This window comes from Anabrus simplex, chromosome 2, assembly GCF_040414725.1.
Source record: "Anabrus simplex isolate iqAnaSimp1 chromosome 2, ASM4041472v1, whole genome shotgun sequence".
NCBI lineage: Eukaryota > Metazoa > Arthropoda > Insecta > Orthoptera > Tettigoniidae > Anabrus > Anabrus simplex.
This window is the reverse complement of record NC_090266.1, coordinates 175714804-175731807: the sequence shown is the minus strand read 5'-3', so window position 1 is coordinate 175731807 and position 17004 is coordinate 175714804. Positions and strand designations below refer to the sequence as shown.

Genomic DNA, 17004 nt, shown 5'->3' with positions numbered 1-17004 from the left:
AGTGTTTTTAATTAGATAAATATCTCGAAGTAGGTCCAGTAAAAGACTGCTTTGCGAACAAAATAAGGTTCCCGAACCAATGCATTAAATACGGATTTCTTCTTTTTAATCTTAAAATGCCTTCTATGTATTATGACTACCCCTTTGTCCCGTTTCCTTATGCGGGGTCCGGGATGAGATGAGACGAAATTATATGGCATGTATTTGCGGCCGGATGCCCTTCCTGACGAGGAGCGAGGTAGTTTCTCGTTGCTTTCCTCTCCGAGCCAGAAGTTGCTATTACATATCAGTAGAGTATACCCGTGAAAATTTTGGGACTAAAGTGTTGGGTGCAATGCGTGTGCAACATACGGTACCATCAAGTGTCCATGGTATCAAGTATTTTTATGTTTTGCGTGTTTCCACGATGCATACCATCCAGCAACGTGTGTAAGAGATTAGTCAACTTTAACATTAATCTCCTGTTTGTTACTATTGAAATAGGTTGCACAAACCTAAAACAAACGACTGTAGCAGGGCTTGAACCACGGATCCTTCAATTGGTTGAACATTTCTTTAAACCTGGAAAGTTCCACGTGCTTCGTCTGATGTTCAGTACACTAATTTAAGTAAGGTAATTTTGCCTGTAGGCCTATAACCGTGTAATTCACATGTCATAGTCAGTATATTCCTTATCTGCATTTTGTGTTCGGCTGTAGTGACTACTGTACTTTGGTATGGCATTAATGATATCTGCAACTCCTTGGATATCTTGTTCTGGCACTTTACTCGTTCTCCTGAAACAAAAGTATTTTGTATTTTATTAAAACAATCATGTGACGTCGATTAGTTTATGCTAAAGGACATCTCGGAATATATACCTCTTCTCTACTTTGATGAGACACATTGCCCTCCCAGCATTCTCATTTGTATGTTTTTTACACGTCCGCGGTTATTCTTTAATCCATGGACACTTAAGAATGCTTCCTTACATACATCCAAGGTGCAACCTTCAGTTTTTACAGTATATGTGAATGTGGTCATTCTTCTTGATGTAGAACTTTACTTTCCCTTAGGATAGTGGAAAATATTAATGATAATTTTAGAAATAATAATAATAATAATAATAATAATAATAATAATAATAATAATAATAATAATTGGACTTGGCTGGCAAGACCTAGTATTTACGGCACTTACACTATATCTTTTGGTGTGGGCTATAACAAATTTGTTATTTTCATTGCTCTGTCTCAGTCTCATCCTTGGCTTTGACAATATGAAAGTGACTGAGGTAGGTATGAGCAATACTAGTAAAACCATTCCATATGCAGCCAGCTCCTGTTATTTATTGGTGGAAAATGTTGCTCATAGGGTTGGTTGGTGCTTTCATTTCAGTGGGCTTGACATACTTATATGTAATAGCAACTTCTGGCTCGGCGAGGAAAGCAACAGGAAACTACCTCGCTCCTCAGCGACGCCTAGGCCACCTATAATAATTATTGGCGGAACTGTTGAAGATCAAACCAGCCTTCGGGCTGAATTACTCAACAAACAACAGTATTTTATTATTATTATTATTATTATTATTATTATTATTATTATTATTATTATTATTATTATTATTATTATTATTATTATTATTATTACATATTTTTAAAACAACATTCTTCAAGCATAATTATCACAAACCCTTCAGAACTCTTTATTGTGAACAAAATTTACCTTCTCTTCACTGGTAGCATCTTCGTGCTACTCATCATTAGGGATGAATTCTGACTATTTAAGTTAGTTAAGTCCCAAAATAAATGGAATGGAAGATGTTTTCAGCTGAGCCTTTCAATGTATCCCAACATTTCTTTTTACATCTGAATCCAGCACAAACTTCTTTCGCAGCAATATTTTTCTGTTCTTGTCAGATTTGTACTCTCCCACAATTTCTGCATCATTTGCACTTTATTCTCTTCCAGTCTGTAACATTTTGTGTTTTTTACTACTCTTAGGAAGTTTTTAGTGATATGAATTGGACTAACATCCTATGAAGGCGATGAACAAAGTATCTATAAGACAGACCAAAGCCACGTTATTCAAAACAGTCTAGCTAAAATCCCATGCATTTTAACTCAACATAACATGTTATCTATAATGGAGTAAATTATAATATTAGAAGTGAAATTAAGGTAATCTGCAATGAAATAAAATAAATTATAAGAAGAAAACAGTTTTACATCTACTGAAAACAACATAATCCTATGCCACTGTCACCCAAAAAATAAAACCATAACATTTAATAAAGCTAACTTTCAGTTGGAGTACAAGATGATCCACTCGAATAAAAATATTCATCCAGAGATTTTCCTGAACTCTCATATACGAGGGTCAAGTCATAAGTCATGGCAACTATTTTTTTTCTCGCGAACAGGAGACAACACGGAAAATCTAAGATGCATTTGTAAATATAGGGTATGTACTTATGCATAGTGTCAGAAGACAAATTCTGACTTCAGGAGATTCTCGTAGGAAAGTGACAGAACACAGGCCATTGGTAAACATTGTTTTATTATGGTATAGACAGCAAATACACAAGATTACGTACAAAAGACAGGTCTCCACTGGTTACAGACCTTAAAAATTATCATCAAAGGTTTCCATAGTGCGTTGCCAGCGGTGGGGCAGGCGCTGAATACCATTCGCTGCATGTGTATCGCTAACGTGTGACATCTCTCTCCGAAATGCTGTTACGATGTCCTCTTTGTTAGCAAACCGCTGTCCACGTAATGGCACGCGCACCTTATGCTTCCCGCAGCTCTGCATGGCATTGGCGTGCATTTCTACCGCGGAGAACTTCTGTTTTAATATACGATCGTTGCTCCTGCTTGTTGACTTCCATTTTGTGACGCTCTCACTCACACACTGAATTTGGGGCGTGCTTAGACCCACACTGTTGTTTACATACACCATCTAGTGGCATCATACGCAAGTACATACCGTACGTTTCCAAATGCATATCTTAGATTTTCGGTGTTTTCTCCTTTTCGCGAGAAAAAAAAAAAAGTTGCCATGACATGACTCGACCTACGTATATATTAATATTTTCTGAAGTAAACAGAAGCTTCCTACAGGCATTGGACTATTTCATGTGAGCATGGAGAAGGAGGTTATTATGGAACAAACTTGACCTTACTGTGATGCCATTTGCGACTTTCATCTTACACTATCTGCTCCTTGTATTTCCAGTGCAAACTACATGTAAAAACAACTTCTGAAAAAATGTGGGTTTGGTCTTTATCTTTCTGAATCCTTCAATGCTTTCTTCATTTGCACCTCCCATTTCAGTAGTTAAAGTAGGCCTAAGGATGCTTGTTTGTGAAATATTTTCATGATACAATTCAACTTTGTGTTTGATTGTGTTTGTTACAGATAGACCACAAGAGGTCTTAAATTTTACATGCCTTTCTCACAATTGGTCGAATCTCACCTGTAGATGGACAAAACCAGAAAATTACATAAAAACTAAATACACTCTTCATTTCCATTTACCAGGAAGGGCAGGTGCAAGGTGAGTACTCCAATTTTTCTCCTACTTCTTAATAATGCTGTTTAACATTCTTGCAGTTAATTACTGTACATTTTAAAAGATGCTGGATTGCCAGAATTTTGTATTCAAGGACGTTATTTCACTTTCATTATTTATGTCTTGATTTATTTATGTAGGTGGACTGAAGTAGTAATCCACACCACAGGACGATGATGTTGTTGTTTGGATCATCATTTCAATGACTGGTCTGATGTAGCTCTCCATGCCACCCTTGCTAACCTTTTCATTTCTATGTACCGGGCGAGTTGGCCGTGCGCGTAGAGGCGCGCGGTTGTGAGCTTGCATCCGGGAGATAGTAGGTTCGAATCCCACTATCGGCAGCCCTGAAAATGGTTTTCCGTGGTTTCCCATTTTCACACCAGGCAAATGCTGGGGCTGTACCTTAATTAAGGCCACGGCCGCTTCCTTCCAACTCCTAAGCCTTTCCTATCCCATCGTCACCATAAGACCTATCTGTGTCAGTGCGACGTAAAGCCCCTAGCATTTCTATGTAATGGCTACATCCTATATCAGCTCTAATCTGTTTGTCATATTCATATTATGGTCTACTCCTACCATTCTCATCCCATACATTTCCCTCGAAAACCAACTGAACAAGACCAGGGTGTCTTAGGATGTGTCTTATTATTCTGTCTTTCCTTCTGGTCACATTTTGCAGATCGTTCTCCTCAAACCAATTTGATTCAGTATCTCTTCATACGTGATTTACCGTAATCTACCCATCTCACCTTCAGCATTCTTCTTTAACACCACATTTCAAAAGCTTTTATTCTTTTTCTTTCTGAGATAGTTGCTATCCATATTTCACAATGCCGTGCTCCAGATGAAAGTCTTCAAAAACACCTTTCTAATTCCTATATCAATGTTTGAAGTGAACAAATTGCTTTCTTAATATAGCCCTTCCTTGCTTTTGCTGGTGTGTATTTTATGTCCTCCTTACTTCTGCCACTGTTAATTATTCTACAATATTTCTGCATGACTATTTCCTAATATAATATTTCCTGCATCACCTGACTTTGGTCGACAGCACTCCGTTACTTCTGTTTTGGACTTATGTATTTTCATCTTGTACTCCTTCTCTGAGACCGTGTCCGTACCATTCAATAGTTTCTCCACATCTTCTGCAGACTCAAATATAATAGCAGTATCATCGTCAGATCATAGAGTTTTGATTTCCTCTCCTTGGATTGTGATTCCCTTTCAAAATTCCTCTTTGATTTACTTTACCACCTGTTCTCTATAAACAGTGAAGGGGAAAGGGGACAAACTGCAGCCTTGCCTCACTCCATTCTGGATTGCTGTTTCCTTTTCCTGGTCTTTGATTCTTATCACTGCAGACTGATTTTGTACAGATTGTAGATAGTTCTTCATTCTCGATATCTGATCCTGATCACCTACAGAATCTCAAATAGCTTGGTCTAATTAACATTATTGAATGCCGTTTCTCGATATACGAATGCCATATACGTGGGCTTGTCCTTCTTAATTTGATCATCTAAGATCAGATGTAAAGTCAGAATTGCTTCTCGTGTTCCTACATTTCTTCTGGAGCCAAACTGATCTTCTCCCAACTCAACTTCAACTTGTATTTTTATTCTTCTGTAAATAATACATGTTAACATTTTGCAGACGTGAGATACGAAAGTAATGGTGCCGTAGTTTTCACACTTCTCAGTGCCTGCTTTTTAGGGGATGGGTATAACAACATTCTGTCCAAAATTGGATGGCACTCCTCTTATACATATTATGCACAAAATGAAATAACCTTGCCATGCTGGTTTCTCCTAAGGCAGAAAAAAATTCGGAGGATGTGTCATCAGTTCGAGATCCCTCGTTCTTATTCAGATCTTCCAATACTCTGTCAAATTCCGACCTCAAAACGGGGTCTCTCATTTCATCAGAACCAACAGCCTCTTCTTGTACAAGAACTTTATCGTCTACTTCTTTCCCTTGGTACAATTGTTGGATGTATTATTGCCATCTTTTCGCCTTGTCTTCTTTCTGAGCTCTTAATATTTATTTTTTTCTTTTTTCCAAACCCCCTGTGGGTGGGGGGTGTAGACAAAGAATATACTCATGGTATTCCCTGCCAGTCGTAGAAAGCAACCTTTTGCCTATGCTTCTTTTTATGCACAATTCTACTATTGTATTTGCCGTTGATTATGAAGTGATTGCTGAACAGCTGGATTTCATTTTGGGTATGAAATGTATATCTAATATTTCTGATTATTTTCAGAATGACTTTCAGATGTCCACCTTTAAAAGAAGATCATGTTTTGAAAAGGACACTTCAGAAGAATGAAGATGTTTGCTTTTGGGACCATAGCACTAGCCCTCCTTATCGGCAGCCATATGAGTTCTACTATTTTCTTATGTCAGGAGAAAACCAGTTGGATGCAGTAAATTTTAATCCCATTAAGTTTCATCATTACTCTCATGGTGAGTAAGACATATTTCTGACCCTTGCAGCAATCAGCTTTCTCTGTACAGGAGAGATAGAAGACAAGAGTTTTGAAAACAACAAATTCTTTTAGTAGTTAGGGAAAGTTTCTGGAATGATATTTTATTCATAATACGATGTAGAGGATATTTAAACTTCTCTTTGCAAATGGAAATGCTTGGTCTCACAAGCAAGCTAATGACCATTATTACCTAATTTCGTGATACAAATCAATTTTGGAACAGCAGATTACGACTGCCATTTTGTTCTTACTGGTTAATCACCTGACACTTTATTGCTGGTGCTTGCATTAAACAGCTGGTGTGTCACTTCGTTGCTCTGCTGCTTACCTCTCATACCCAGGGCTGTGAGATCAAATCCTGACAGAGTTAAGGGTTCCTAGATCAGAGATACTCAGGGCAGTAGATTTAGTGGCATGTTAAACTCCTTTTCTGGCTAAAATCCTGGCAATGAGTCATCTCTTAAGACTAAAAGCAAGCAAATAGTGATTTAGTTCTTCATGACTGTTGACATTGTGTTTGTAGCCATGAGACCTCTGGTTTTTTGAGGAATGCAAACCACAAAGATGTGATTTTACAATTCCAAAATCCTATGTGCATTTGCCAGGATTCAAACTGTGGCCATCTTGGTAAGAAGCCAGAGACTATGTTGGTTGCTCAGGGGCGTAGAGTCGTAGGGGTACAAAAGTGAGTTCATATTATTTTGTATTTGCATATTTATGTCAATGAGGAATTGCACACCGGGTGAGTTGGCTGTGCGGTTATGGGCGTACAGCTGTGAGTTTGCATCCGGGAGATAGTGGGTTCGAACCCCACTGTCGGCAGCTCTGAAGATGGTTTTCTGTGGTTTCCCATTTTCACACCAGGCAAATGCTGGGGGCTGTATCTTAATTAATGCCACAGCAGCTTCCTTCCCACTCCTAGGCCTCTCCTGTCCCAACGTTGCCATAAGACCTATCTGTGTCAGTGCAACGTAAAGTAAATAAAAAAAGAGGAATTGCAAAATTACACTTTAGCATCAAACATTTTCTTTTGGTGTTTTCCTATCCTTCATTGTAGTTTCCTGTCTTTGATGATGCGTATACTTCTCTTGTTTGTTTCCTTGTCATTACATATGACATTACACATATATATGTTTTAAATGTGTCTGTCTGCAAGTAGGTATATCACGAATATGAAGCAATAAAATCACTGTTTACTAACAAATGGTAAAATATGATGAGAGAGTGATAATGAGATGACCAAAATATGGCTTCCGATTGAGATAGCTAAAAATAAAATTTAGGAAACTCAATCGTCAAAAATTACCAGTGTTTCGCCCAGAGTGCGGCATGGGCTCATCAGTTGGACACTGCACCTTTTCCAAGACACTGGCCGGCGAGTACGCCGGTAGCGACACCACTGCAAGCCATACATATGATAAGCACAATGCAGTGCCGACGTACTAGGGGAGAATTGCATCTCCACTTGCTGTATTGCCCTCCTGGGCTAGCATGACCAAAATATGGCTTCCGATTGAGATAGCTAAAAATAAAATTCAGGAAATTCAATCGTCAAAAATTACCAGTGTTTCGCCCAGAGTGCAGCATGGGCTCATCAGTTGGACACTGCACCTTTTCCAAGACACTGGCCGGCTAGTACGCCGGTAGCGACACCACTGCAAGCCATACGTGATGAGCACAATGCAGTGCCGACGTACTAGGGGAGAATTGCATCTCCACTTGCTGATTTGCCCTCCCGGGCTAGCATGACCAAAATATGGCTTCCGATTGAGGTAGCTAAAAATAAAATTCAGGAAACTCAATCGTAATTTTTGACGATTGAGTTTCCTGAATTTTATTTTTAGTGTTGATCAACTGATGAGCCCATGCCGCTCTCTGGGCGAAACACTGGTAATTTTTGACGATTGAATTTCCTGAATTTTATTTTTAGTGATAATGAGATGATTGAATTAGGGTAGGGAACATAAACTTCAGCACCTCATCCCTCACTATTGAGATGGAGTGAAGTCTCTGCTAAATATTGGATACAATCTTACAGTCTTTCATAGAGTCATGGGACCAGTACTATGTAGCATCCTTAGAGTGATAATGCCAGCCCCCATCCATGATTGTGATTTATGTACAAGTAATTCCAACAAAATAATATTCCATGAATGAATTGGATTCATTTCTTACTAGTCAGGGCTGAACATGACTACACATTGTTCAGAAGTGCTAGCAATGACGGAAGCTTGCCAGAAAACAAGCAGCTCTCCAGAAACGTGTCATATAAGACTGTGAGAAACCAATTATAAAGAGGTTTTAGGGCTAGGAGACAGCATGTTATGTAGGTTGAGTGCAAAGAAAGGAATCAAATGCATCCAATATTTTATTTGACATATTTGTACGAACTCGGTAATTGAATATTTGTATTCTGTGTAGAAAATTATTTTTTTATGTTTTGTTTTTTCTTTGCAGTAATTCCATCCCCTGCTGATAAACTGACAGTTATTGCCACAAGTACCAGTAGCATTGAACTTAAATGGGAGGTTCCTTTTCCTATGGGTAACTTCCCTCCTGGAGTGGTTCACAGAGTGGAATATCAAGCTTCTTGGGATGACAGGACTACTTGGCATGTAAGTAGTCCCAGATGTGCATTGTAACCTTCTATTTTCAGCAGTAACACATATAGTAACCTCCATTGATACATTTTTCCAAACTCTATCACCATATATGAAGAGCCTTACCCAAAACTGTTGATTTTCAGTACTTTTATGTGACATTATAATTTATACATTCATATATCATATAATGTGATGTGAAGTTCCTAAACATCTTAGATCCAAGAGACTGTTGCTCACAATCAGACTGGGAGGGCTGCAAATCTGGCTAAGAGAAGTTCCTGTTGGAGCTGAACACAATGTATGGCAAAACAAACAGTACTAAAATTTCATACATGCTCTGAACATCAGGCTATGTCATTATGACATGACTGCAACATATATCTAACTGCGTCGGTTAAGTAGGTGTTCAGAACGTGCACACTTATGTCTCATGCATTGTTCATAATGATCCTGTAGTTTGTCACAGGTTGGTTTCCTAACATCAGCTTCTCTCATCTCTCGGAACATTCGGTACATGCATCTGAACATTTACAATTATCGGTTTGTAACTAGCTCTGTAGCCTCATTTAGTTTCCATACCTCTTATCTTTAAATCATAATAATGGTGTGTGGCCTCCGGAGAGGCCTGGTGCACGTCATTGAAGTTGACGCCGTATAGGTGACCTGCATTTCTGTGAGGATGTGGCCTTATCTAAGATGAAATCTAATGCTGAAGACGTCCCAAACACCCAGCCCCGAACCATAGGAATTAACTAATGAAAGTTAAAATCTGTGACCCGACTGGGAATCAAACACGGGACCCCTAGGACCACAGGCCAGCATGCTAAGCATTTAGCCATGAAGGCGAGCATCTCTAAATCATTAGAAACTGAGTATAACCATCGTCTTGGACTCCCACTACTTCTCTTGCCCTCCATAATAGAGTCCATTATTCTCCTAGGTAACCTATCCTCCTCCATTCCCCTCACATGACCCCACCACCGAAGCTGGTTTATGCGTACAGCTTCATCCAACTCAGTTCAGCTCAACTCAGTTGCTATAGCACACAGAATTTTGATCATAATGACTTTTTAAAACCTAGGCAATTTGTCCATAATTAGGTATTAATTAATAGTTTCATTAGAACCACGTTATAAAACCCCATCCGTTGTACCACTTTAATTGTAAGATGTCAGCTTTCCTTAATCTCTTGAACTTCCACTTGTTTATAAGTGCTACCAAATTCTTTATTTCTTCTTAGGCATCCAATATATTAGCTCGTGGAGGACTGTATAAATGATACTTCTGCTAAATAAATATTGTTAACAGACACTTTTGGTTTTCTACATGTAATATGGATAGAATACTGTATGGAAACTTTTTGAGAGTTTTTATTACTATAACTGTATTATGCCACAAAAAGGCCTATATGTACTCAAATATGGCCTTTTACCTACCCCAGTTTTTAAATCCTAAAATCCAGGGGGAAAAAGGAAACACCTGGCAAATATGAAAGGGGAAACTGAGACTGCTGCTGGTTTCTGTAATGTTTTATTGTTTGGAATGTGTGGGCACACAGGAAGAGTGTTGTATGGGTGACATAATATCTGGTTGAAGCAAGTTCACATCATGCTTGATACTCTGAGCGATCAGAACAGAACCATTCTTCAGTGGCCTCTCAGACTCACTATTTCTTGCAAACCAACATCCCTTGATTGCTTTTTTTTCTTCATTTTTTTATTTTCTCACCAGGCTGACCCTGTGTCAGACCTTGTTTTGGCACACCCTTACTCACCCATGATGAAATCCCCAATACTACCTGAACACTTTACAACATGATGCACACTCGTTCCCATACACATCCTTCATATGACGGTAAGTGGCAAAACTGTACCTAGTCACTTTCTTTCTGCATGTACAAACAGTACACCAACACTGTCTGACGATAGCAGCCATCCACTGATGCATGTGCAACATTCTCTTCCTTCAAATAATGACACTCGTACTACAGTCTCCTTTTCATTTGGGTAACCCTTATAATATGTACCAGTTCTAGAATACTCTTATGATTTCAGTGTGAAGTATCGCTTTGCATTTGAAAGAGTTATCGTAGGATTTTTTCTGCTTCATCACATCCATTTTGTCAGTAATGTTGTAAACAAGGATAAGGTTTACAAGAACACAACTTATTTATTTGCTTCATATTTAAATTTACAGGAATGAACATAAATTGTCTTGAAGCAAAGTAGATAATTAAGCTTGAGAGAGTTTCTGTCACTATACACTATGTACACTTTGAATGTATCTACAATAGCTTCTATCTTGAAAAGATAGTTCGTAGGAATGTTCAGTTCGTGATAGTCGAAAACTATCAGTTTCACTAGCATTGACTAGCTAATAGAGTTCCTTCTGACGTGAAGTGTCCGAGTTCATGAGCTTGCACAGAAAGGAAGCTAAGTTCACAATTAGAGAATCTAATGTGTGTTTTGGAGCCTGAGTGAGATAGGGGATGTGTAGAGTACAGCATCAGGGCTCGACTGGAATGAAGGAACGGGAAATTGGAGCAGTGACCTGAGGTGAAACCTCATACTACCAGAATTCCGTCCACCTGGTCGAGACACATTTTTAAGAGGAGTAGCCTCCGTGTTCGACGTACAGTGTATTCTGGAGCAGGACACTGGGGAGAATCCTGGGGAGTGACAGGCAGGGAGCTCCTTTTATACAGCACTCGACGTTACAGGCACGCGCACTGAAGGCTGCGCGTCGAGTCTCGAAATATACACGTTGGCGTGCGTGCGGCTGGCAGGCGCTGAGCGGAGAGAGCAGAGGACATACAACAAGTAATAAACATGAACAGAGACAAAACAGCAAACTTGTGAACTTCTTATAAATACAGCCCAGCAGCAACAAATTTCATCCTACTCTTTCATTACTGGTTGTTTGTAAGCTATTTTGCTATATTTGAAGATGCTGTGATTGTCATAAATTGTGTAGGCATATATAAGAACTAAGAATAAATGAAAAATATAGACAAGAGTGTTACGTGTAAGTTGTAATGGAAAAAATAGCATTAATATTAATAACACTTGTTTACAGAAATGGGAGGGAAATTATGAATGAAGAACACATAATAGATGGGAAAATATAAACTTGGCACCATAAACATTGTTTCCGCAGGTAGCTTCCTGTCATATCGTGTAGCATTTATAACGTGTAATTTCAATTGAATCAATTATTGGTATTGCATTGGTATTATAATTTCAATTTTTTCGACTGTGCATGTGAATACACACCCCAGTTTTCAAGGTTATTTTATCGTAAAAATGTATTATAATTGTGTAAGTTATATTTGACGTTATGCAACATTTATAAACTTCCTGTTTCCAAAATTGAACCTTTCCCAATTGTGTAGCCTTTGATTAACTACTCATGTTGTTCTAAATTCAAGTTTAGTGTGCATTTAATTAAGAATTGTAAGTTAGTCTTTTTACATGTTTCCAGCTATGTTGATTCTTGAACCTTTAGCTGCTACCTAAAAGGGTATTGTCGGCTCAGTGATGTATAGTTTACCAACATATTTGATTGAATACTCTTCTCTTTTCTTCAGACTGCAGAAAACTTATTTTAATTTCCAGATTGCCAACACTAGTGAACTAGGCATGCATAATTCTTCCTATGTCTACAACCTCACAGGATTGAGGTATGCCAGCACAATTTATGATATACGGGTCTACATGAGGTCAGCTGTGGCTGTGGGTGAAGATAAGTGGTCTCTTCCAGCTTCATTGACTGTAAGAACAGATTCAACAAGTAAGTGCACCTTATTCAAAATTTACAGTGTTATATCAGCATATTTAAAGTGTACTCTGAGGTTTTATTTAGTTCTTATGGAGAAATGTTGGATTCACTGTGACATACTAGTTCCACCATTTCCTCATCATAGCTTTCTTATTCTACTACTGATATGCTTGTCCTACTTTATTTGATGCTTAAAAGACAACTAAAAGAGTGTCATTGTGGTTTTCTAATTTGTGATAAAAAGAAAAATGAATTAAAAGGTACTAAATGTAATATGTTTCCATGAAATAAGGGCAGAATTAAATTTTTATGAAACATTCTCTTGTATAAGAAGAAAATGGCCCCCAGTGAGTGTGTGCACTTTCTGTACTGTGTGGTTCTTTCAGTCAACTTTAAATCATAAGGCTGGCACAGACTAAAGTTGAATTTCATTGTTTAACTTTCAGCAATTGCTTCAAATGATATAAGTTCAGATATCTTGAATAGTGATGTATTGTTTGAATTTTCTTGTTCTTTTGCCACTCTTGCCACCCTTGCCAGTAGATCATTGACCTCCATCTCGCCCTCTGTCCTGATCGACTTTGATCCTACATGTAGTCTATTATTAAAGTGGGTTTGTCACATCCAAAGGCATTTTATACCAAACATATTTTCTGGTGCATAAGATGCATCCCAAAAATATTTCAGGAAAAACAAAATAGGAAAAGAATGACTATAATTTTAAAATAAAAAAACATAACATAATACTGTAATAGCTTTTGAACAGTGCACTGATCTTCTAGAAACCTGCAAAATCCATGCTATTGTCATCTGAATCTTCTGCCCCACTCACATCATTGTACTATTGACTTCTGTTACTTCCTCTTCTTTATAATTGTCCATATGGTATAAAACATGATCCTCACTTCTATCAAGGGCGTTACTGATGCCACACTTAAACAATTAATGACAATTTGTTTCTGCACTGCGACTATGATATTTTTACCCACTTTCACACCTGTGTGATAGTAGGCCATTTCAGAGTCCTTTCTGCTGTCGCCTGATGAGCACTCATGTCAATCATCCATTTGTTCCATTCTTCTCTCATATAATCTTTAGATGAAATTACGAGCACAATTAACCTGGAGTCTTCCACATCGCGAGGTTTCTGGGTGCATCCAACGACTGTCTCAGATACATACAAGATTGGAGTTACTTGCCACAGGAGTCTGAGTACTTGCAATCAAGCTCAGCGTAAGCCGAGTCAGACAGTGGTTGGGAGTGATTGTGACATTCAGTTGCTGGCAGTGAGCTAAGAGTTCAGCTTGTGTTGTGAGATAGTAAGTCAGTGGAGGAGTGTGAGTTAACAGCCTGAGTTGAGTGTACTAGACTGTTGCAGCGTCCGTCTGTAGAACTGAGGACTCATTCTGTTGCCTGTCGTCATGGGTTGTGTCTCTTGGGCCAGCTGCTGTGGGAAGACATAGCGTGTTCTGGTGCAGCATGGAAGAGATCACTGGATATCAGCATGGAGCTGAGAACGAGTCCTACCAGAGTTGTTGGACAGCGAATATCATCCTGAACTGGGAGACTTATGTGTGCAAACTGTGGACTGTGACAGCGGCAATTAAGTAACCGAGTGGCTGAGTGTAGCGCCAGTGACCGAAGACTGAGCAAATTAGTGTGAATGAACAGCGAGAACAAAGAGAGAGAGAGAGAGAGAGAGAGAGAGAGAAAGATTGCTAATGAGTGTAACTGTGTACCTGTGTGTAAGTGGTTATTAGAATGAATAAATCTTAGAAGTTAAGTGCTGTCTGTTTCTACATTCATTTATCTACCTCGCCAACATGCAACATCATGTTAATAGCCAATAAACCCACTAAATACGGGATTAAAATAGTCATGGCCGGTGGCACTGAAACAAAATATATGGTCAATGCTTCCCTATACCCTGGTGAAGGTATGGATACTCTTGCTCTACCTCTTGGAGAATATTTCATGAAGGAGCTCACAAAAATAATGAGTTTCTATCTGGATGTGACAGTTGATAACTGGTTCATACCAATCAAGTTAACAAGTTAGCTGATCATCTACTAAAGGACTTAATAAGTGAGAAGTACCTCCAGAACTACTTGCAACCAAAAACAGGGAGATAGGAACATCTATATTCATCTTTGGAAGACTCTTGTGTCATATTAACCTAAGTATGACTAAGCTGAAGCTGAAATAGATGATGTAACTAAGAAACCTAAGACAATTCATTGCTACAACAACATGAAAGGTGGTGTTGATTCATTAGACCAGATGTCTCTCAACATTTCTTGCAGCTGCAAGACTAAACACTGGCCTTCAGGTATCTTTTGTGGAATTTTGAATATTATTTGTGTTAATACACAGGTAATCCATGTTCACAACACCAACCACAAAAAGGAAGAATGTTCTAAACAGGAAACACTTCCTAAACAGATTGAGTGACGATCTATTCTTACCATGGAGGCAAAGGAGGTTACACACTTCAACGCTACCAAATGATCTGTGCTTCACTGTGGAGTCGGTCCTTGGATATCGTGAGGATAATGCTGGAACATCATTTGCTCCAAGGAGAACTATCTGCCACACGTATCCATGACAACGTTTTGTACTGTTTGTTTTAAGGTATTTTGCAAAGAGCAACGAGCGCAAGTATGTACAGATTGCTTGAAATAAATGTTGTCATTGTTGTCAAAACTGTTGTATCTGTGTTTCTAGTGATAATTAACATAAAACAAAGAAGTGTTGCCAAATGTTGCCTATTTTTGTCAAGTCATAAAAATTACAAATGTTTGTGAAATAAGATATGGTATTAATTGAAGAAGGTTTGCACTCCAGGGTTGCAGTGGGTGTTAAAGCTCTAAAACAGATGTTGATATCAAGTATTAAGAATTTGCACATTGACCCAGCAGTATTATGAGAATGGAAACTACCCACAATAGTGTAGATAATTAAAATTCTCTGAAAAATGGAAGATGTTTTATTATTTTTTATAGTGATTTATGCACAAGTATACAGCTTTTCCATTTTAAAGTAAAAAATGTTATACTGTTTTTTATTTTACTTTTTATAGTTCCTGGAGCTGCTCCATTGACTGATGTAGGAAGTTTTGAAGTCACAAGAGGTATTACCCGAGATGTCTATGTGTACTGGCAATACATTCCAGACTATCTTCACAATGGAGAAGAATTTGAGTACAAAATATTTGTAAAAGAAAATAATTATGACCGGTGAGTATTTCCATAGTTCCATAAATAGCACAGTAAATTATGATTTCTTTCTTGGTTTAAATGTTGTGGTAGAAGTAGTATTCTTTATTTTATTATAATATGTAAATTCTATTTGTTTCTGGTACTAAATTATCATTAGTAGATATGTCTAATATTGAGATTGATACTTTCATGGCCCATAGTTGTAGACATGATAATAAGCTCTTGGGCTTTGCCGCGTCAGAAAACAAGGTGAAGACGAAGTCTTACTCGTGAGCAGACGAGATTTTCTTCTGCAGACGTGAGCAAAGTTTTCATAAATAAAGTAAGATAGGTAGATGTTCCTCCTAATCAATACAATTTATATTTGGTACACAATATTACATAATGGTACTAGTTTCAGCCCAGCATGGGGCCATATAACCATGAATAATTCCATTAATTGCCAAAACATTTCTCAAAAAGTTCTCCAACCGACATAACATACATCAACCCCCACCACGAATACAAGCTTCACCTCCAAGCTCGCACACCACACCATCCCCTCCCCTCACTCAAGGCCTCTCACCACACAGTGAATCTCGCACAGATGATGGCAGGCAATAGGACTCTAAGGTAGTGTTAAGAAGATCTGCATGAACCAGAGGGAGCAAGTACATTACTTAACACACCGATCGCACCTTTAGCCAAGTTGCTTATCTAAATTCTTGATATTTACAGACATTCAGTACCTTCAAGCTAGACACATCTGATCTACAACTTCGGATTTCAAAAACATTACATGTTTCCATTCAGCCGAATAGTACTGAGAATGATGTTCCCTCCTAGTCATCAACTGTGTTTTGAAGTGACACTCACCATACGATGATGTGAATTATTTGTCAATCTATATATATAAAATAGCTTGTCCTGACTGACTGACTGACTGACTGACTGACTGACTGATTCATCATCGCCGAGCCAAAACTACTGGACATAAAGAAATGAAATTTTGGGGATATATTCATATTAAGATGGAGGTGCTCGCTAAGAGAGGATTTTTGGATATTCCGTCGCTAAGGGGGTGGAAAGGGGGGTGAAATTTTAAAATGAGTGTGTCTATATCACAAAACTTTAAAAGTTTACAGATGTGAAAATTGGTATTTAGAATCTTCTTTAAAAATAAGGAAACACGTATTTTTTTTGTTTTCAGACAATCCCAATAGGAGGGGTGAAAAAGGGTGAAAAAGGGGTTGAATGCCTTTAATCAGGATACCGGTACTTATATCTCAGAAACTAAAGGTTTTACAGACCTGAAAATTGGTACTTTTGATCTCTTTTAAAAATAAAGAAACACGTATTTTTTGTTTTTGGTAAATCCAGTTAATGGG

General features: G+C 38.2%; 1 protein-coding gene across 1 annotated transcript in view; it reads left to right on the top strand.

Annotated features, from left to right (window-relative positions):
* LOC136863977 (cytokine receptor) overlaps positions 1 to 17004 on the top strand; it is a 648368-nt gene that overhangs the window by 443852 nt on the left and 187512 nt on the right. The window contains exons 6-10 of the mRNA XM_067140447.2: positions 3400 to 3538; positions 5814 to 6016; positions 8497 to 8654; positions 12257 to 12431; positions 15499 to 15655. Of these exons, the coding sequence (XP_066996548.1) occupies positions 3400 to 3538; positions 5814 to 6016; positions 8497 to 8654; positions 12257 to 12431; positions 15499 to 15655 (832 nt within the window). The remainder of the gene's footprint in view (positions 1 to 3399; positions 3539 to 5813; positions 6017 to 8496; positions 8655 to 12256; positions 12432 to 15498; positions 15656 to 17004) is intronic.